Source organism: Scardinius erythrophthalmus (assembly GCF_964197995.2).
Source record: "Scardinius erythrophthalmus genome assembly, chromosome: 2".
NCBI lineage: Eukaryota > Metazoa > Chordata > Actinopteri > Cypriniformes > Leuciscidae > Scardinius > Scardinius erythrophthalmus.
Genome location: NC_138222.1, coordinates 3,305,538 through 3,327,558, shown reverse-complemented (window position 1 = coordinate 3,327,558; position 22,021 = coordinate 3,305,538). Strand labels below are relative to the sequence as shown.

General features: G+C 37.3%; 1 protein-coding gene across 3 annotated transcripts in view; it reads right to left on the bottom strand.

The window, feature by feature from the left end:
- Window positions 1–15,364, bottom strand: part of acsf3 (acyl-CoA synthetase family member 3) — a 79,226-nt gene extending 63,862 nt beyond the window's left edge. The window contains exons 1-3 of one of the 3 annotated variants that reach the window (XM_081347231.1): window positions 15,308–15,364; window positions 11,992–12,689; window positions 7,063–7,218 (exon numbers count right to left, since the gene is read on the bottom strand). In XM_081347231.1, the coding sequence (XP_081203357.1) occupies window positions 7,063–7,218; window positions 11,992–12,669 (834 nt within the window). In that variant the 5' untranslated portion in view covers window positions 12,670–12,689; window positions 15,308–15,364. Of the gene's footprint in view, window positions 1–7,062; window positions 7,219–11,991; window positions 12,690–15,284 lie in introns of all 3 variants that reach the window. The other 2 variants (XM_081347232.1, XM_081347233.1) reach the window with 2 other exon arrangements.
- Window positions 15,365–22,021: the final 6,657 nt, after the last annotated feature.

The following is a 22,021-nucleotide window of genomic DNA, read 5'->3' as shown; positions in this document are numbered from 1 at the left end:
AATAAAGGGCCAAGTGCAATAGATGCAAAATGTGGAGCTGAGCAAGCATGATTTAACCCAGATTTTAGGGCCAGATTTACAGTGCTATGCATAAGTTTAGACACCCATACTAAAGTTGACTAAAAAGAGGAATAAAAAAATCACCTTTTGGAAACTGAACTTAATGCCTTAATTAAAAAAATTAGGAAAAATACAACCTTTAAGGACACCAATTTTCTTTGTGAATGAATAATGTATCGTAAATAAATAAATGTTCTTCCTTGAAATACAGGGTGCATAAGTCTGGACACCCCTATGTTAAATTCCCATAGAGGCAGGCCGATTTTTATTTTTAAAGGCCAGTTACTTCATGGATCCAGGATACTATGCATCCTGATAAAGTTCCCTTGGCCTCTGGAATTAAAATAGCCCCACATCATCACATAGCCTTCACCATACCTAGAGATTGGCATGGTTTTATTTCAGTTAGCCTATTAGCTGGTTTGATTTGCATTGAGAGATGATCTTATGGAAAGTACTCCATGCCAATCTCTAGGTATGGTGAAGGCTATGTGATGATGTGGGGCTATTTTAATTCCAAAGGCCAAGGGAACTTTATCAGGATGCATAGTATCCTGGATCCATGAAGTAACTGTTTTTTTTTTTACGATACATTATTCACTCACAAAGAAAATTGGTGTCCTTAAAGGTTGGATTTTTCCTAATTTTTTTAATTAAGGCATTAAGTTCAATTCCCAAAAGATGATTTTTTATTCTTCTTTTTAGTCAACTTTAGCCTGGGTGTCTAAACTTATGCATAGCACTGTACACAGTACACTAACAACTCTAAATTCATTTTGGCGTTAAACAGCTAGTGTAAGGATTTACTAAAGACGCACTGTGAAAAATTGCATCTGAGATTATTGCATGTGCATTTGTTGTTTTCCTTTCGGACGCAGTATTTATGGGAGGAGAGTATTTAACCCTCTGGGGTCCTTCGTTTAACAGGCACACTTGGGACCTTCGGGTCCAAATGGACCCGGAGGGCGGAATTAATATATATAAAAAGAAATCATAATTTTTTTTTTTTACTTGTTTTTTATAATATTTTTTCTTTTCTTTTTTGGTGTTTTGAGATAATTTTATAATTTATAATTAATATTTATGCAATAATTATGACCCATTTTTTCCCATTGAATATAATAGAATTTTTTTATATATACATAATTTTTATTTTATTTTTATTAAAGCTGTATTTCATTTTAGAGTCAAGCCTAGGCCTCATGAAAGCAATTTTTTAAATGAGATGGGCGCCAACTGGTGGACACACTGAGCATTTTTATCACGCAATAGCACATTTTTACCACTAGTGGATTTACAGCTCTCTGTAGAAAGGCTTGCGAATCTAGTGATTTTTGCCTGAACAGATTTAGTCTGTTTTGCACTCTTGATGTTTTAGAGATTCACCCCTTCACTGTTGAGTCCTTTTTTTCTGCATCCTGGCTGATTTGTAGATTGTATGCACAAAAAAACTCTGTGTTTTCATATTTTTGACAATTTCCCATTCATTTCCTATGGGGGTCATTTTTGACCAAAGAGCAGAAGTGTGATGACCACTTAGCATGCTTGGATCATGACCTCAATATTTTTTGTGTGTTCACATACCTAATACCATAAAAGTCACCTAGTTTCGTAACATTCCGATGAAGCTGTGCTTTTTAAAAATTCAAAACAGATTTTTGTAATCTGAATTTATTAGTGTGTATGTGTATAAAAGTGTGTTTGTGTGTGTGTGTGTGTGTGGATTTGTCTGTTTTGCACTCTTGATGTTTTAGAGATTCACCCCTTCACTGTTGAGTCCTTTTTTTCTGGATCGTGGCTGATTTGTAGATTGTACGCACAAAAAAACTCTGTATTGTCACATTTTTGCCAATTTCCCATTCATTTCCTATGGCGGGTCCATTTGGACCCGAAGGTCCTGAGTGTGACTATTTTTTTTACAACCACTTAGACTATTCAAATCCTGTCCCCAATTTTTTTGGGTGTTCATATACCAAGTACCAACAAAGTCACCAAATTTCGGACCATTCCGATGAAGCTATGATTTTTTACATTTTTTTATTTAAACGCTTCGGGTCCATTTGGACCCGAAGGACCCCAGAGGGTTAAACGAGGTTTGTGCTAGTCAATTTACTGGTATTTGCGCCATTATTTAACGACCAAAAAAGCATTAAACCAGATCACGCACAGAACTTTACACTCTTATCTGCACTTTTATGGGATTGCGCTCTCGTGCTAATTTGCCCTTGTTTAGTAAATCTGGACCCAAGTTTCAGTGCAACACGCAGTAGCATTGCCAATATATTGCATGGAAACATTTTATGTCAACTTTGACGATGAGTTGAAACCGGTTCGAGATTTAAAGTTCCCCTGTAATTTTTTTCCTTGAAAAAAAACCTTAATGCCTTAAAATATCTTGAATGTAACTCGACACCCTTGCCTCAGGTGTTTTGAGTGGATGTTTGCACGTCGCTTGATCTATGATCTACTACGGTGTTCTCATTGTTATGCAGTTGATGTGGTGTTCTTGATTGCTGGTTATGTGATTGTTAAGATTTTTTTTTTTTTTTTTTTTTTTTTTGCCATATTGCAAAGCTATTTCTAGGGTATAATGAATGGTTCCACGCATTGCAGTGTGTCAATAATTTTATTCCTTATAACTCATCTTTGATCAGCAAAATTACATATTTGAAAATGTTTTCCTTGAAAAATGTTTCGTCATGCCTTAAAATATCTTGCATGTAACTCGACACCTTTGCCTCATTTAGTATTCGGAGTTCTATGAATATGCAAATGAGCCCCGCCTCCACTCACTCAATCAGCTCAGAGATCCACTGGTTGACGATCACACGTTGATCTGATTGGTTACAAGGTAGTTTGTGACGTCAGAAACACCAGCGATTTCAAAGTGTGTTTTTGAGACTGTCTTTGGTTCACTGCAGTTTTAAGGAGGAAATACTCAGCAATGGTGTCGACTTATGAATTTACACATGGTTTGTCTTAAAGCAGATTAAACACACCCCATAGACACATAAACAACATTAAAACCTGGATTTTCACCACAAGGGGACTTTAAGAAAATGTTAAGACTTTAGGCAAAACTACTGAAGAGCAACAATAGGTGTTCTGAAACTCCTCAGGTTCTCTGCCTATGACATATCAAGATTCATATCAATACGGTAAAGAGTTGCAGAGATAAATTTGTTGAAATGCTATAAGAGTACAGTTTCATCAATCAAAAAGCTTATAATAACTTTTTTTCCAGCATGGTCTGATCTCAGCCAAATTCGTTCAGTCTAGGAGAGAAAAAATGTTGCCCTTACGATTCAAAAGATATTAACATAAATACGAGTGAAAATCTGAGCTGTTGGTGGCGCTAAAGAGTTTGAGTTAGAGACTCCAAACTTTATATGGTAACGGTTTAGAATGTCGTCTATTTGTGTGCCAAATTTCACAACTTTTTACCAAACTATTTACTATGGGCTTCCATAGACAAGTAGAAGAAGTTTAATTGATCACATTCATCTTTTACGTAAGGAAAAAAAACCTTTGCGATCAAATAATGAGTAAAACACCTATAATAACACGCATTCATTGACATTTATTCATCACACTAAAAATGAAAGGTCAAGTACTTTGCATTGTGGGACTGAAGGTCAAGTCACTGCCTAAGTGAAATGCTATTATTTTAAAATGTTCAAACTTCCCGTTAATTGCTGCACACTGCAATAGTTTAGATAAATTGTAATAAAACAAAACCATGCACTAGTTTGACTTGACCAACACAGTTTTCTTTTCCTGTGTTTATGTACTTCTTATTGAGGAATAAGATGTGGTAGGACATATGAAAAGACTTGTCCATGTACTATAGTTGTATTGAGGAAAAAACGAATACACCCTGAGTCAATCGACATAGATGAGTCAATATTTTCTAAAATGCTTTTAAAATGATGTCTAGCAGACTGAAAGCTACAAAACTCAAATTCTGATTTTATTGTGTCTCGGTTTACACAGTTTTTCTATAAAAGCATTGATCTGTATAATACATGCCTAATCACACACAAACACACACACTCTGAAATCCAATAATGAGCAACATACATACAGAAAACACCCGTCCCACACCATCACATGATGGATAACCTTTAACATCCCATCATTAATAACAGTGGAGTCTCTGACTGCAGGCTGTCTAATGCATTCATGCCACAATAAATTCATCTACACGCATGTTTCGCTCCCACCAGATCTGAGATGAGCGCTCATCACTCAAACAACTCAAAGCCAAAGTAATGGTGGCTCAAATATTGATTTTTCTGCTTCATTAAAAATTACTGAACCGCATGTTGTAAATAATAAAACCCTTGTGGTGAAGAAAGCATTTGATCTCTCAAAGAAGGTGTTTGTTTTTTTAAAACGTGTGCGATCAAGGTCATATCTGCGGAAAATAGAGGAATGTAACTTTCTTTCTGTGTTGTCCTGAATGTCTTTTTTTCCTGTTGTGTCCTCTCTAGACCTTTCTTGTCAATCAGATCCTTGACTCCCATTAAATTCTCCTGGACCTTAAAGCCCTTTCGCTCACTCGCTCGCTGCCGTAAACCCCCTCCCTTTACAAAACGCGGATCATTCCTCAATGTCACGGCATGCATTGATCTGCTTCTAAAGCCCTTACCGAAAGTTGGCGTGTCCAGATACAAAGCTACACCGAGCAATCCATCACACAAACTGAGCGCTCACGGTGACAGTCCGGGGTGTCTCACACACACACACACACACACACACACACGCACACACGCACACACGCGCACACACACACACACACACACTACACTAACCCTACCCCTATCCCTAAACCTACACATCACACACACACACACTAACCCTAGCCCTAAACCTACCCATCACACACACACACACACACACACTAACCCGACCCACACAAAACTTTCTGAATTTTTACATAAAAAAAAATACTTTAATTACTTTAATTTTATACCAGATTGAAAAATGAGGACTAAAGGGAGTTTTTGGGGGGAAATTTTGTCAGGTTTTGGTCACTTCTGGGTACAAATTTGTCCCCAAAATATAGTCAAGTAGGCGCACACACACACACACACACACACACACACTGCCTGTCAGATCTTGAGTCCTGGTATTGACGCCTTTAGCTCTGGCACGCAACAACACAGCTACAATTAGCGCATCGCTGTGACAAGTCCCCGATAAGGGTGATCACGGCCTCCTCCACACACACACACACACACACACACACACACACACACACACACACACACACACACACACACACACACACACACACACACACACACACACACACACACACACACGACACACACATCTTCATCGTTGAGGACTCACGAGTTCCTCCCCAGGGGAGCAGGACAAAACACCTCGACTCACTGACGCTTGCAGCATGACTTCTCCAAACCCATTTAGTTGCTCTAAGAAAGTTACACAGCTAGTGCACAATGGAACATATCAAATGGCTTTGTTGAATAATTTGGGTTATTTACAACTTAAAGGGGTCATGCATGACATGATTTTTTCTATTATAATATGAATATCTTGTACTACTAATATGAACTCTTATACTGTTAATAAAGTATTTTGCACAACAACTATTATTTTCAACCATCATTCTGAGCCTTTGTCTGAAATGATCTGTTTTTGAGGCACGGCTCCTTTAAGGCTCGTCAGTTGGGATGTGACGGTGAGGATATTTTCCCATCGGTTAATCGATGTGTGACAACACCAGTAATACCGGTATCTCCGGCGGGGGCTTTTAAATCGCTAATTTAAAAGCGAAAGTAAAATGCACGCATCCGCACAGGCATTCATAACTGTGCGGATGCGCGCATTTTACTTTCGCTTTTAAATTAGCGCCAATTCGGGGGCGGGTTGCTTAGCCTATAATGGCGATTTATCAAACTGATTTGATTTATCAAATCATGCCCCCTAATGGCGAGTTTAATAGCCCATTATTCTTCATGAAAAACACAACAACAAAACAAAAGAATGGCAAATTCGCTTAAATAGGCGATTTTACACCAAATATTCCGTCATCATATTGTCAGTCAGTTCCTCGCTCTCGTGATTAATGAAATCTGACTCTTATTCATTTTATTATTAAGCAGACACGCAGACAAGTGAACGTAAACACTTGAGAAAGAAATTGGATGTGTATCATTATTGGAGTTTTGTGATCTGTTGAACCACTAGTTGGTATGGTATTAGTCCCACCCCTCCTCCACTGTGATTGGCCGGCAGGGTAAGGCAGCCAATCAACTCAAGGTTGAATATTTTTTCGGAAAAAAATGGCAAAGGCTCGGTGTGAAATAGACGCTCAGTGCCTCGTTATTAAATACGCGGCACTCTCATTGAAAAAAATTATAATAATACGCTGGCCTAAGGTTTCCTAATATATAGTGTGACCAAAACTTTTTTTTGTGAAATGTTTTTCTGCACTTGTTTTGATTTCACATTCAGTGATTTTTAGACACTAAGTTAACAGTTTTAGGGTCACTGTATGTTATAATGAAGTTAACAAATAAAGCAAAATTACCTGCCAATTGGGTAAGAAAAATAATCTTAATTCAAACGGAAACTAGATTTTTTTTCTAACCCCATTGGCAGATAATTTAGCTAGTTTTAAGCAAAAACTCACTGCAATTTTGATGTTTCCCCCCAGAAAACAAGACATAATATCTAATGGCATTTTACTACTTAAGTAAATCCATCATGATTTAAGAGGTTTTTTTATATTTGACAAAAATACTAAGTAAGAAAACCTTTTTTTGCAGTGATAAGTCAGAAACGACAAGGCAGTCAATGGAGATGGTTGGATTGTTTCCCCCCCCCGGTGTGGGTGTGGCCTAAATGCGCTCCGTCTCTAAGATTTATAGACACTTTCAAGTATGGCATTAGCAAAAACAGCGTTTTAGGATCACTGATTGTAATTATGAATGAAGTGTGTTAATGACGTGTTAAGTGGGAGAACCGTACCTTCTGAGCGCTGAACTCTGGCAGCATAACACAGGTCGCTCCCACCCAGAGCGGGCACATCAGCTTATTAACGATGCCATGCACATGGTGGAGGGGCAGCGTGTGCAGGATTACATCATCTCTACTCCAGGCCCACTCGGACACCAAACCCTGAACCTACGAGACCAGGAGAAGAACAGATGTTGGTGCTTGTGAATGTCTCCATGATCCACACGTTCGGAGCGTGGGACAATCACAGAAGCAGGCCAGAGCTATTGTGCTCGAAACCTTTAAACCCGCGATGTGAATTAATATTAACTGCTTGAGTTCAGATGCCCACAAGCAGTTCTTTAGTTCTCATTGTGCTGTGGCAAATGAACATGAGTGTTTATGGCTGGTGCACGCGCTCACAATCACGCAGTCCTGAATTAGGTCGAAACGTCTACACTTTTGCTTTTGGTGTTATTCATCAGAATCAGAATCAGAATCTTTATTTGTCATTATACAAAAGAGTACAACAAAATCATATGCAATCGTCCTATTCAGAGCAATAATCAATCTCACACTTTACAAACAATTATCCTACGTAACGTGCAAAAAAAACAACCTCCCTCCTATGTAACAAATTTTAAGAATAAGTGAGAACGGTAAACTGGAATGTGTATATATATATATATATATATATATATATATATATATATATATATATATATATATATATATATATATATATATATATAGATACTTTGCAGTCACGTGATATCTGGCGGGCAACAAACGCGGTTAGTGCATCCAATCGCACAACAACAATCTGGCATGTCGTGTACACCTCAAAACACCAACTTTTCTATATTAAAACTGGCAACGTCCTACCTGGCAAGATCCTTGATTAGTTTACTGGTTTTCGTAGCTAGAGAATTCAGATGCAAAAGCATCTAAGTGCCATCTGAAAGTAAATCTATAATAAAACTTATTAAAATGAATCTGTATGACATTTACAGTTCCTAACATGCATTAAATTGTATTTCTTTTTTGTTTTGGATTTTTTTTCTCTCTGGCTTTTTTGTTCAATGTAATCTTATGAATTTGTGTGTGTTTCTGTCAGTTTATGTATTTATGTCACTGTCTAAAGTTGTTAGATTGTACGGCACTTTGGCTAGCAGTGGCTGCTTTAAATGTGCTCTAGAAATAAAAGTGCATTGCCTTGCCTTTTGCATGATTGTCAAAAGAGAATATAACATCAAATACACATCTTTTCTGATTACAGATGTTGCACAGAACTAAAGAAAGAGCATCTATTTATTGCGTATATTCTGCAAGCAAACCATCACTTATTAAAGTCTTTTGAACAGATTCATCACAAAAATTACTCTATTTCTAGAGTAATTAAGAAAAAAAGTCTATCCAAATTTCTATCTATGGACAGTACTATCTTCATTTAATATTAAATTAAGCCATTATTTAATTATTTAATAATAAATTTATTATTTAAAAATAAAATAAAAAATAAAAATATATAAACTAGAAAAAAATGTTTGTTGAGACAAACTTTAAGTTGGCTTGAGAAATCCGGACCAGAGAGTTTAAAGAAGTTTAAAGTTTGATAGATAGATTAGTTAGAAAGAAAGAATAGTAAGTAAGAAAGAAAGATTAGTTAGAAAGAAAGAAAGATTAGTTAGTAAGAAAGAAAGATAGATAGACAGATCAGAAAGAAAGAAAGATTAGCTAGACAGAAAGAAAGATAGATTAGTTAGAAAGAAAGAAAGATTAGTTAGAAAGAAAGAAAGATTAGTTAGAAAGAAAGAAAGCAAGCAAGAAAGACACAGATTAGTTAGTAAGAAAGAAAGATAGATTAGTTAGAAAGATAGATTATTTAGAAAGAAAGAAAGATTAGTTAGAAAGAAAGAAAGATTAGTTAGAAAGAAAGAAAGATTAGTTAGAAAGAAAAAGCAAGCAAGAAAGAAAGAAACAGATTAGTTAGTAAGAAAGAAAGAAATATTAGCTAGAAAGAAAGAAAGATAGATTAGTTAGAAAGAAAGAAAGATTAGTTAGAAAGAAAGAAAAAAGAAAGAATAGTTAGAAAGAAAGAAAAGTTAATGAAAAAGATAGATTAGTTAGAAAGAAAGACAGACAGACATAAAAAAGAAAGATTAGTTAGAAAGATAGAAGTTAATAAGATATAGATAGATAGATAGATAGATAGATAGATAGATAGATAGATAGATAGATAGATAGATAGATAGATAGATAGATAGATTAGTTAGAAAGAATAATAGTTAGAAAGAATAATAGTTAGAAAAAAAAAGAAAAAGAAAGAAAGAAAGAAAGAAAGAAAGAAAGAAAGAAAGAAAGATTATTAATATTTGATTTAAAATGAACATACAGTAGTGGCCAAAAGTGATGTACAGAAGGGATATTTGTTTTTAATGAAAATCTAAATAGAAATATGAGGAAAACATTTTATATTAAACATTTTAAATATGAAGGAAAAACAAAACACTAAACTTGCTTACGGTATTTTATCTATAAACAACGTTTAATGTTATTTATATGTCTATGTGGTGTTTTTAATATGATTTCAGACAAACTACTGTGCAAATTCATAAGTCACCAAGCTACTTAAAGGCATGAAGAAATTATTTTCCCAGAAAAAAAAGTTTATATGTGTCATTTTGATTATCGAAGATGAGTTTTAAGGGGTAAAACGACTGACTTCAGGGGGACTTTAAGCCTGTCCGAAGAGGCCCTCCTCTAATTTTCCACACTATTGGAAATGCAGGTCCGTTTTTGATGGGAAAAAACTCCACAGCCTTGAGTGGCCCATGAAATTAAATAATCAGAATGATTATTCAGAGAGGCGAAGTGGAACAAAGTAAAAGAACGACATCAGGAGAGGGAGGGTGTCTCATCCCACAGCTCCCATCAAACCTAAATCGCCTCCATCTCACACTAAATACTCAATTGTTCGCAATATCTGAGCAGGTGAAACTCCTGACCTTCTCATTTGATCCGATGCATCATCAATAATGAATATCTCCAGAACACATGCCTATCTGTGTTGTGGGTTTTGCCTTGATGTTATTGGAAATAATTCCCACAAACCCACTAGGGTTATTGTTATTCTAATAAAACAAGCTATTAGAGGCTTTGTGTGTTATATTAATTACTCACCCTCGCTTTGTTTCAAACCTGAACGACTGACTTTCTCCTGCAGAACACAAAAGAAGATATTTTGAAGAATGTCGTTAAGAAAACCGTTTTGGTTCCCATTGACTTCCATTGTATTTTTTATCCATACAATGCAAGTCAATGGGAACCAACATTGGGTAAATAATTGTTACCGTGATTTCTTTTTTACAGGAGTTTAACCACTTTTTTGCTTTTATAAAACAGCCCCATCAGACATGTAACAGTATGCCGTTTTTTGGCCTATATATGATGTTTTATCATCTTTAAAGCAGGTGATAATTGCTAGCATTTTATTATCCCAAGCAGCTTTAAATGTCGCTCATCCAATCTGATTTTAGATATAGAAATATTTTAGTGTACATTTACACAACAATGATGTAGTAAAAACGGAAAAGTTTTGCCATTGCGTTTTTTAGAGTACAGGCGACCATGTTGTCAAAACATTCCCCATTCACACGGATCCGCGAAAACGACTAAAAACGCTGTATTCTGCTGTCAGGCCAGTAGATGGCGATGTCACTTTGTGAAGAAACACTGAACACGTAACACACATGTGCATGATGTGACTGTATTCACAAATTTACACAGAGACAATAACAGTATCGTTTTCAAAAACGTGCACTTTGAAACACGTTTTTAAGTTTGTCGTGTAAATGAACGGCTAAAATGCATAAAAAGTTTACCGTTTTTAATTTAAAACAGTGTCGTGTAAACACCCACTAACAGCGCTCTTCTGCCTCTAGCAGTGTTATTTTAGTATCTGTGTTAGTTTTATTAATATTATTATTTTTATATAGTTTTCATGTTAATTTTAGTTAAATTTTCCTTTTTAGAAATTTTGAAGCATCAAAGTGGTAGTTGTGTAGCTGTCAATGGAGGGACAGATTAATTAAATTAAAAATACCTTAATTTGTGTTCCGAAGATGCATGAAAGTCTTACGGGTTTGGAACGACATGAGGGAGAGTAATTACTGACAGAATTTTCATTTATGGGTGAAATAACCCTTTATGTTCTTTTAACTAATATATATATATATATATAGCATCAGTTAATAATAATAACCCTGCATCACTGAGGTCAACATCGCTGTTCAAGTTCGATAACATTTTTAGGGATGTACCGATATGAATATTTTGGCCGATACCAATAACCAATAATTTTTTATATCTGAAAGCCAATAACCGATATATTGGCCAATAAATCTAAATCCAATTTTTTTTTTTTGAGAGCCTGATTATAAAAACAAAAGTCTCACCATTAAAAGCAATGTCCCAAGCACAATTATAATGATGTTCTTCTAACAATTTTTATCTAGCCGATATGACAGACTTTACTGTATTTTCTTTTTTTGAAGTGATTTCAATCATATTTCAAGCGAAACCATCATGTTGAACAGTGCGCATCTGAAGTGTCTCAGCTGAAGGAAATAATCCATTATTTATCAGCTTTAATATATTAGCCAAATCTTCTTATCAAGCCGATAATGAAAACATTAAAAACATATATCGGCCGATACCGATATGGTGGCTGATATATCGTGCATCCCTAATACATACATACATACATACATATACATACATACATATATATATATATATATATATATATATTTCAGCTTTTCAGCTATTTCAATTATCAGAATTCTTTTAACAGCTTTAGTTGAGCATAGTTACTCCTGCATCACAGAGGAGGTCAACATCGCTATTCAAGTTTGATAAAACTTTCATGCGGCAGTTTACAAAAACAAAGCACTGGTTCACCATGGCCTGCAGACTGCTGTGTGTGTGCAGCGCTGCTTTGGGTCGTCCCGTGGTGCCGCTGGTGTAGATGAGCATCGCTGGTCTCTCTGCCCAGTCCGAGACCTCCTCCTCAGGCAACATCTGTGTGTCCTCAAACTGAAGAGTGTCTAGGCTGGAGGTGCAGGGAAGCTGTAGGCAGGGAAGCCCTAGTTTCTGGGCCAAGGGCTCGAGGGTATCAGTGAAAGGTTCTCCGGCGACCAACAGCGAGCTTTGGGAGTCTAAAATGACATATTCCAGCTCATTTAGAGGATGTTTTCTGTATAAGGGAACTGATATCCCGCCACACATCCATGACGCCCACTGTGCCACGGTGTAAGATGCGTCGTTGGCACACAGAAATGAGATTCGCTCGCCCTTCAGGTCTCCTGATTGACAGGCGAGAGCTTTGGTAATGAGTCCCGCCAGGCTTTTGCTGTTTTTGTAGAGGGAGCTGTAGGTGTGGCTCCCGCTGTGATCCATAATGGCCACATTGTCTCCATACGCAGAAGCTCTGGAGAAAACAGGAGTGATTTTCCCATGAGCTGGAGAGGTTTTGTGGATGGCTCTCTGATGCACTACATTTCCCAGAAGCCACTTCAGGGCTCTTCTGCCAGCTTTACAGTGATGCCACACTGAAGAGCAGCTCCAGAAAGACAGCATGGCGTTTCATCCGTCTAAACCTGGGGAAATAAAATGAAAGAAAAGCAAATATTAAAGGGATAGTTCACACAAAAATGAAAATTCCTGTCATTAATTTCTCACCCTCATGTCATTCCAAACCTGTAAGACTTTCATTCATATACATTTTCTGATAAAAAAAGTAGGTTGATCATTTTTTTCCCCCATATTTATGGAAGGGCTGGTAAAAATGCTGACAGGAAAAGTAAGAATCTTTCATGTTTAATCCTGTGTTGTGAGTAATGTCTATTATTTGGCTATTTTTAATCATTGTTTTCATTTAAATGGACTGTATATTAAAGGGGTGGTATAATGCCCTTTTCACAAGATGTAAAATAAGTCTCTGATGTCCCCAGAATGTGTGTGTGTGAAGTTTTAGCTAAAAATACCCCACAGATATTTTTATATAGCATGTTAAAGTTGTCACTTTTTGAGGGTGAGCAAAAACACAGTTTTTGTGTGTGTTCCTTTAAATGCAAATGAGCTGCTGCTCCCGGCACAGGGGGCGGAGCTTCTGTGACAATGATGGAGAGACTCAAGAAGAAGCGACAACATGTAGAAGCAACAGGACATTTCTGAATGGTTAGTTGATAAATTTATGAAGCTGATGTGTAGTTATCTTCTAGTCATTGATTAGCATATTCTGTCATGATAATCTATAAATCGTGCTCAGGGGGCGGGGTTTATGTAAATTGTAGGGTTTATGATGTCACTAACCCTGGTGGAATGTTGTGTAGTTCCTACCAGCCGTTTGTTGTAGTCCTTAAAAAACATTTATTTTAAAGCAAATATCTTCCTTTGCTTTGAACTTTATGCTCAAACAGCAACATTACACACTAACTAAAGTTAAAAAAGTGAAATCATAATCAACCACCCCTTTAAAGGGAAAATAAAATGAAACAAAAGCAAATCTTAAAGGGATAGTTCACCCAAAAATCATTAATTACTCACCCTCGTTCCAAACCTGTAAGACTTTCATTCATCTTCGGAACACAAATGAAGATATTTTTAATGAAATCTGAGCCAGTTCTGTCCCTCCATTGACAGCTACGCAACTACCACTTTGGCGCTTCAAAAATGTCATAAAGAGATCGTAAAACTAATCCATATGAATTGAGGGGTTTAGTCCAAATTTTCTTAAAGAGACTCGATCGCTCTATATGATAAACAGATTTAAATTAGGCTTTTATTCACTTATAAACACTGATCAGCGAACATTGTCATAACTTGTTTAAACGCACAAAGACACCAACAGCAATAACTATGTTAAACTCTAACATCTCCCTATTTGACCATGTGCAATAAGCTATGTGACACTGTTCAATAATAAGTGCAATAATAATTCATGTCAAAGATTCAGTGACTCATTCATAAACAACTGCCTCATTCTTGAATGAATCAGATGTTTGAACGAATCGTTTGAGTCGTTGAATGACTCAATGACTCGCTCATTAAGACGGTCACTTGCTGCCACCTACTGCCGTTTAGTTTCATGTTTTAAAGTATCATTTTTTCCTCAACATTTCTTATTTGTATTTTCAAAAAAAATTAAAACAATATCATACCATTAATTAATGCAAAGTAAAATGAAATCCAATAAAATCCAATAAAATGAAAGATGAAGCATCAATTTAATAAGATTAGACCGGGGCAAAAATGTTGAGCCCTAATGCGTCAGTTCAGTTGATGAATGTTTACATGTGAATAAAAGGCTAAATTAAATATATTCATCATATAAAGCATTCAAGTCTCTTCAGAAAATTTGGACTAAACCTCTCAGTACATACAGACTAGTTTTACAATCTCTTCATGAACTTTTTAAAGCCTTCAAGTGTTGCGACTGAACGAAACGATGAATGAAAGTCTTACGGGATTAGAACGACATGAGAGTAAATAATGATAGAATTTTCATTTCATTTCATTTCCTTTAATATACAGTCCATATAAATTACTTTATATGCATTACTCACAACAAAGATTCTTACTTTTAAGTCAGCATTTTCACTGGCCTTACATAAATATGCTAAAAATGATCAACCTATTTTTATGTCAGAATTTCTATTTTATTTAGACATTCTACTCACTTTGCAACTACATGTCAACTAGCAGTTATTAAAGTATTAGTAGACTGTGCTTAATATCTGCTAACACTATATTTTGATGATTCACTTTAGACATTCAACTAACTACAAGTAACTTTGCAAATACACGTCAACTAGGAGTCAGTATAGTATTAGTAGACTTTTAGAGTTCGTGTTAATAGAGTAAGTTGGCATGTAAGTTCAAAAGTTACTTAAAGTCAGTATAATGTCTAAAGTGGACTATCGAAATAAAATGTACCCGCTTCTTTTTTATTATTAAAGATACCTTTGCCTTTATTATTCATTCGTTCATTCATTATTTTTCACAAACTGCACTATGGACCCCAAGCATAATAAAAGTAAATCTCAAAGCAACAGCGGTGCCCATACAACATATCATTCCGCATTTCTAAGGCTTCGAAAGACTCACTACTCGAAAGCTTATTCTATGTAATGTTTTCTGATGTCGCTACGCATAAAATCATAACAGAACTATAATACTTTCCTCAAACATACATGCAGAATAATGCCTTTCTTACCGAAAGTCATACTGGAGACGGTGCGCCGTATTAATGAATCCGTGTGGAAATCGAAGCGAAGCGGAACCTTTATTTAAAGGACCTTGTCCTTGTGTCTTTTAGCTTGCATTTTCTAAGGCACAGTGGCACACCAATATCTTTAGATTTTATTTTAGCTTTTAACTTGCGATTAGACAGAATGTGAAAGTGTTTTAATTAAAATGTTATTTTTGTTTTCATTAGAGACTTGAATGAAGAATACCTTGTTTTAGTGACATGGATGTCATCAGGTAGAAATTCTTAGCATTTTTAGGCATGTTAGGAATGCTAAAAATATATATACAATGAAATAACAACAATACAGTTTTTAAAAATTATGTTTTTTTTTGCTGGAAAGTCAAAACCGTAATACTCATACATAAAATAGGATGAAAATCTATGAGACAGACAGACAGATGGACTAAAGCTGGTGAGTATTGACATCTAAGCTTGTGTGTATTTTGCCATCACACTGTTATCACCCAAGCTTCATCATGCCAACTGGTTTTGGCATCAGCTCACAGCACGGGCACACTTAGCCACCAGCTGGCAGTCGCGGGCCTCAAATAAGAATTGTTCAGACATGGCACTCATTCAAAAAGTTCTCACTTCCCTAAACCCCTCCGTGGTAAATAGGGATGGCATGTTCCTGCAAAACTGAAAGCTTTGTCTGAGAATCTCCCCTCCGGTTTGAGAAGTAGTATCGTCAACGAACGATCCATTCACAATCACAGAAAGAGCTGGAAGCGAGGACATCCTCCTTAAGGCGTTAAACGCTCAACAGATCATTGATTCTTAACGCTTTGCTTTGTATTGCATGTGATGCAGACGTTTCGATGGAGCGCCCTTGTTTCGTGAGGATTTTCTTTTTGATGGAATCAGGCTTGGATCCTGGCATGTTCTTGGTCCAAATTTTGAAATTCCAGCTGCTTTTCAAACATATCAGATTGGATTGGATTGGAAAGAAGACCGAAAGCTGACCGAAGAACAGAAGGGAACCCGGTGAGCGTATATTTGACGCGCAGCTATACGATGGCTATCCGCCAGCCCTGTATCTTCTCGGTCTCGGTGTTAGCAACTAGCATGTCCGGCAGCGGGCGCCAACTCCGCATTGGGTTGGCCAAGGATTCACTGAAAAATGTGGGAGATGAGATGAGAGAAGCCCCCTCTTTTCGGAAAGATTCGGAGAGTGAGTAGGGAACGAAATTCAAGGGGTGTTCCAAAAACATGTGTCAGGTTGGCACCAGATGAGAATGCCTTGGCAAGCGCCTCGCTCTCCCCCTCTTGCCCCTCTTTAAACACATGGCACGTTGACGGCAGCATCTGGCTGCGTTGACTCTCAGCAGCTGCGCTTTGTCTATGCCAGTTGGGATGCTTGGCACTGCCACTTCATCAACTACCTGTGGCTTCTCCTGGGCGTGAAGCGGGCGATGAATTATTTGGTGCTGCAGCTGCAAACTTGACTTCGTTCCAAGAGATACAGTTGTGTAAACACGTGCTCATGGCACACATAAACAAATGCTTTGCATACTTGGGCAACTTGCATACAGGAGGACAACTCTGCATCTGGGCTTAGTTTATTCAACACTGGGCGTCTGGTCTCTTGAGGAAGTTCACAACATTACTACATAGAAACCTTTGTACTCTATTATACAAGGAAATACTGCTTTTTGCCCATTTTTTACTGAACAAGCCATGAAAGAGTGAGAAGAAGCCTTTTTTTCATACTACTTGAAAAGCTTTGAGGAATTTATTGACTATAATATATGAAAAATACCCCCTTTTCCTGGATTATTCCATGTGAGTTCCCCAGGGTTCGCTTCTGGGTCCTATTATGTTCCATTTTTATTCTATTGCTCTCCTTATTTGTAAGTCGGTTTAAGGATTAAATGTGAATACAACATCCGTTGAAATTGTTGAAGACTGTGCCAAGCTTCCCTAATGCTGCTCTCCAGCTGTGCCAAAATGTGTGGTTTACAATGGACTGCTACTAAAAGCACATCTGAGGAATATGTTAACTATAATATATGAAAAAGACACCCTTTTCCTGGATTATTCCATATGAGTTCCCCAGGGTTCGCTACTGGGTCCTATTATGTTCCATGTTTATTCTGCAACATTTGTTGTATTAAATAAGAAATAATGAATCAAGCTTCGCTAATGCTGCTCTCCAGCTGTGCCAAAATGTGTGGTTTGCAATGAACTCCTACTTAAAACAGGTCTTCCCATGTTGGATTTCCTAGGATTTTCCTCAACTCTGTTGTTTCAGACATATCAGCGCTCTAACGCAGTTACAAGCTTTCCTCATTTGGAAAGCATCATTCGCTTTCTCCAGGGGTAACTGTCATGTTCTTTAAATTTTGCAAAAGTTCAAAACCTCCAGAGGATCTCAGACATCGCAGCCTTTTAATAAAACAACAAACTCTGCTCTATTCGAGAGGAACGGGGGGAGTACTTACACCAGAGAGGAGCAGCTAAGGCAGCATCAAGCAGCAAAAACATGTCAAGCTTTGTTTTTTAAGTTAACTAGACATCCGTTATGTTCTGAGGCCTGACATCCGCAGAGCCACGCGACCCAGATTGGATTGAATTTACAGGTTTTGTTTTTTAGGTGTTTTGTAAATGGAGACAGATTATATCTGTCAAGATTCAAAGACAGCAGTTTTCTGCTTCTGGTGACCCACTGGGAGTTTGGCTCCATCTGTGCCAGCCTGACCCAGTTTAGCCCACGGCCACGTCCAACTGTTCAATGTCTCGAGCATATGTGCAGTTGCAGGGGGATAAGCGATCCTCACCACGCGGGATCGAGAAAAGCGCGCTGCAGACATGACACTGGACCCGACTCCAGTCTGCCTTCTTCCCAGAGCATATGTCAGGAACGGGCTGGCCTTCAGGACCCAAACACTGGAGTTATTCTGCTTTGAAAACTGAATGGTTTGACGTTTTTGCGTTTGTGGTTGTATGAGCATGGATGGTGATTTTGCTTTTGAATCTTGATTTGTGGATTATAAGTGAATGTTAATCCACTGTACTCACCATACATAACATGATGGTAACACTTTACAAAAAGGTTCACTTGTTAACATTAGTTAAATACATTAGTTAGCATGAACTAATAATGAACTGCACTTATACAGCATTTATTAATCTTGGTTTTTATTACTTTATTTCCCAAACTTTACATTGTTCCCTTATACTTACACGTACGCATTTTATAGGTATATTTTTTTTTACAGTGCACAGTCAAAATGCAAGACCTAACCCAAAATCATGTTTGATTTCATCACCGACTCAATTCATCAATTACAAACCTCAAGTTACTGTATGAAAACTGACACTAAACAGTTTTCCGGGTCCTAACAGGCTTTGGGGTCGGGGTAACAGACCTCTAGCATTATCTGCATTAGCCAGCGCAGATGGAGAGAAAGAAGCAGGGCTTCCCCGATAACCAGGCCAGTGGAAACTGGCACTATTGGCAGCTCGGCAGATGTGTGGACAGTATCGGTGCCAAAGCTTGTGCCCGCTGGGAGCAGAGTGTTAGATGCACATATGGGTCCTCATGCTGGTGTTCAGCTGATGCAGCAAGACGGGAATTACAGAAACAGCTCTCAGTCAGGCCGTGGCTCATAGCTATCACTCTCTTTCAACACAGATAACTGCATTTGAACAAAACATGAGTGATGTCTGCTTGTGCAAAACTGCTGCCACCGTCCTGGGGCATTATGGGTGACTGTCGCTAAGCTGTTCTGAGTGGATGTTAACATCTAACTATGGAGTTGCAAAGATGTTTAGTAGTGTGTTTCCCGTACAACGCTGTAACTCGCTGCTCAACTATCATAGTACGATGCATCATTGAATAAATAAACTAGCTATTCACGACTGTTTCCCGAAACCATATTTATGCAAATTGGTCGTTCAACCGATGTTTAATGATGTCACGCAGGTGTTGGAGTAATAACTTATTTTAGTCAATCTGTTTGAGAACTAAAAGACGTAAATGACATTTGTATGTATGCTAAATAAAAGATACAGATTGCACTGCATATCAGTTTGCTTATTTTGCTCAAGGATTTATTGAGTCCACATGTCATGAAAACATGAAACTCTGCTTCTAACCACATCGAGAGTGTCGTTACAAACACACAACATTGCGATGCTGTTTGCGAATGTTCGTTGGAACGATGGTTTCGGGGAACACCGACTCGTTGAACTGCCAATAACGACGGAACTTGCAACCAAAGTTGGCTAACGATGCTTTCGAGAAACGCACCCCTGGTTGGTTTCTTATTCGTCCAAAAGAGCCCATCCCCAAGTTGTTGTGTCCCAGTGACCCAGTGCAATTGGTTGGATTACAAGTTGGAATCCACCGTCTTTGCCCTGTCCCCTTTTACTCAGAATACTTCTGGGTGAATTGTGATTTGCTTACATCATCCCTTACATCATCCATGTTAATACCACTGTTGATTTCTAGCAGCAGTAATTATTAACGCCTCGGGATGAGAAGATGTCAGCTTCACTGTTTTATTCATGTTTTTGTTGCTTGTGTTTGTCTCCCACGTATTTATTGCAAGAGATACAAAGGAAATGTTTGTAGACAAGCAGCCATTACTATAACGCTATATTACTATAAGAAGTGTGACCTGGAGCATAGATGCATATTATTTGTCATCAACAGTGTTTTAATTTCGGTTCACAGTTCACATGAACCATACCAGACAATTTTTTCAGACAGACTTAATACGGGTGTGGATCTTGTTCAGATTGTTTAGAAACACAGCAGCCCATTTTTTTAAAAAAGCAACATCATTTGAGGTGTAATGACTGTATGACAAACAATGTTAGAGAAATGAAGTTTTGAGTCAAAGTTTAATACGTAGGGTTTGTCCTAGAATTAAAGTCTCCCTGTAGTCAATGATGTTATCCCTTAAAACCCTTAAAAAAATTTTTTGTCATGCCTTAAAATTTCTTCAATGTAACTCGACACCCTTGCCTCATTTAGTATGCGCGGTTCTATGAATATGCAAATGAGCCCCGCCTCCACTCACTCACTCACTCTGCTCAGAGATCCACTGGTTGACGATCACACGTTGATCTGATTGGTTACAAGGTAGTTTGTGACGTCAGAAACACCAGTGATTTCAAAGCGTGTTTTTGAGACTGTCTTTGGTTCACTGCAGTTTTAAGGAGGAAATACTCAGCAATGCTGTCGACTTATGAACTTACACATGGTTTTTCTTAAAGCATATTAAAAACACCACATAGACACATAAACTACATTAAAAGCTTTAAGAACCTCATGGGAACCACTGGAGGTGTAATGACCATACGACAAAAATTGATGTTAGAAAAATATAGTTTTGTATAGGGTTTGACCTAGTATTAAGAATCTCATAAGAAAGCACTAATGATATTCATCACAAATGTGTGTTTTGCTGAGGACTGATTCTTGAAACACAGATTGGGCATTTGCTCTTTGTTTCACAGTCAGTCTCTGTTGGCCATTACCGTCCTCACGGCACTCCAGTTTACTGATAGTCTCCCTCTAATGAGTTATTGATCCACTCTGTTTTCTCTTTGCTTTCTTTCGAGGCAACGGAAATGACTGCACAGGAGAGACAATCAGGGCTTTCCCAATCCAACTTACAATGTCCTCTTTAGACCTGCACTAGTTCTGCAGGTCACAAAAATTAAAAAATTGCAAGAGGTTTGTTTTGAAATAATGACGATAGGGGCTGCTTTACACATCACAGATGTTCATTTGCATTTGTAGAGAGATGGCAGAACTCATGTGGTTCTGAACCCAGCAATGCCAAGCTTGTGCATGAAAATTGAGGATGATTTATCATGCACACTCACTGGATTTGCTACCATCTATGGCTTTTAACATTTGTGATTTATGATTCACGTGGTTAAAGAGCAACATGGAGGAGAACTGTTGCAGGTTTTCTATGTTCTATGACCAATTTTATAGGAAAATAAATGCCATTTTAATAATTTCGTAAATTGTTTGTTGAAAACGTTTTGTCACCCAAAAAGAAAAGCCACTTATTTCAGAGGTGAAACAAGTTTTGGTTACGTTTTATTTCGATAGTCCACTTTAGACATCCTACTAACTACAAGAAACTTGTCATGTTACAAGCAACTAGCAGTAATTAGAGTATTAAAACATTGTCTGCTTAATATCTGCTAATACTTTATTTTGATGCTCCCCAACAGATTCTATAAGTTTGCAACTACGAGTCAACTTATTCTACGAACTCGAACTCTACAGTCTCCTAACAGTCCAATACTCTTACGAAAGTTATTTGACATGTAGTTGCAAAGTTATATATAGCTAGAAGAATGTCTAAAGTGTAACACAAGTTTTAATAGATGAAAGGCTTTTTCCCCCCTTTGGGATACCATATCATGCAAAGTGCACAACAAGATTAGAGACCACTGTAAAAAATAATTCTGTAAAAAAACGGTAAAGTACTGGCAGCTGTGGTTGCCAGCATCATACCGTAAAAATACGGTGTGTTACTGTTAATGTTTAAACAGCTATATGCTGTTAAATTACAGTAGCTGACAAAATGGTATTTAGCTGTTAATTTCAAAAACAGTAAAATACCGTATTTTTACGGTATGATGCTGGCAACCACAGCTGCCAGTAGTTTACCGTTTTTTAACAGGATTATTTTTTACAGTGTTTAGTTA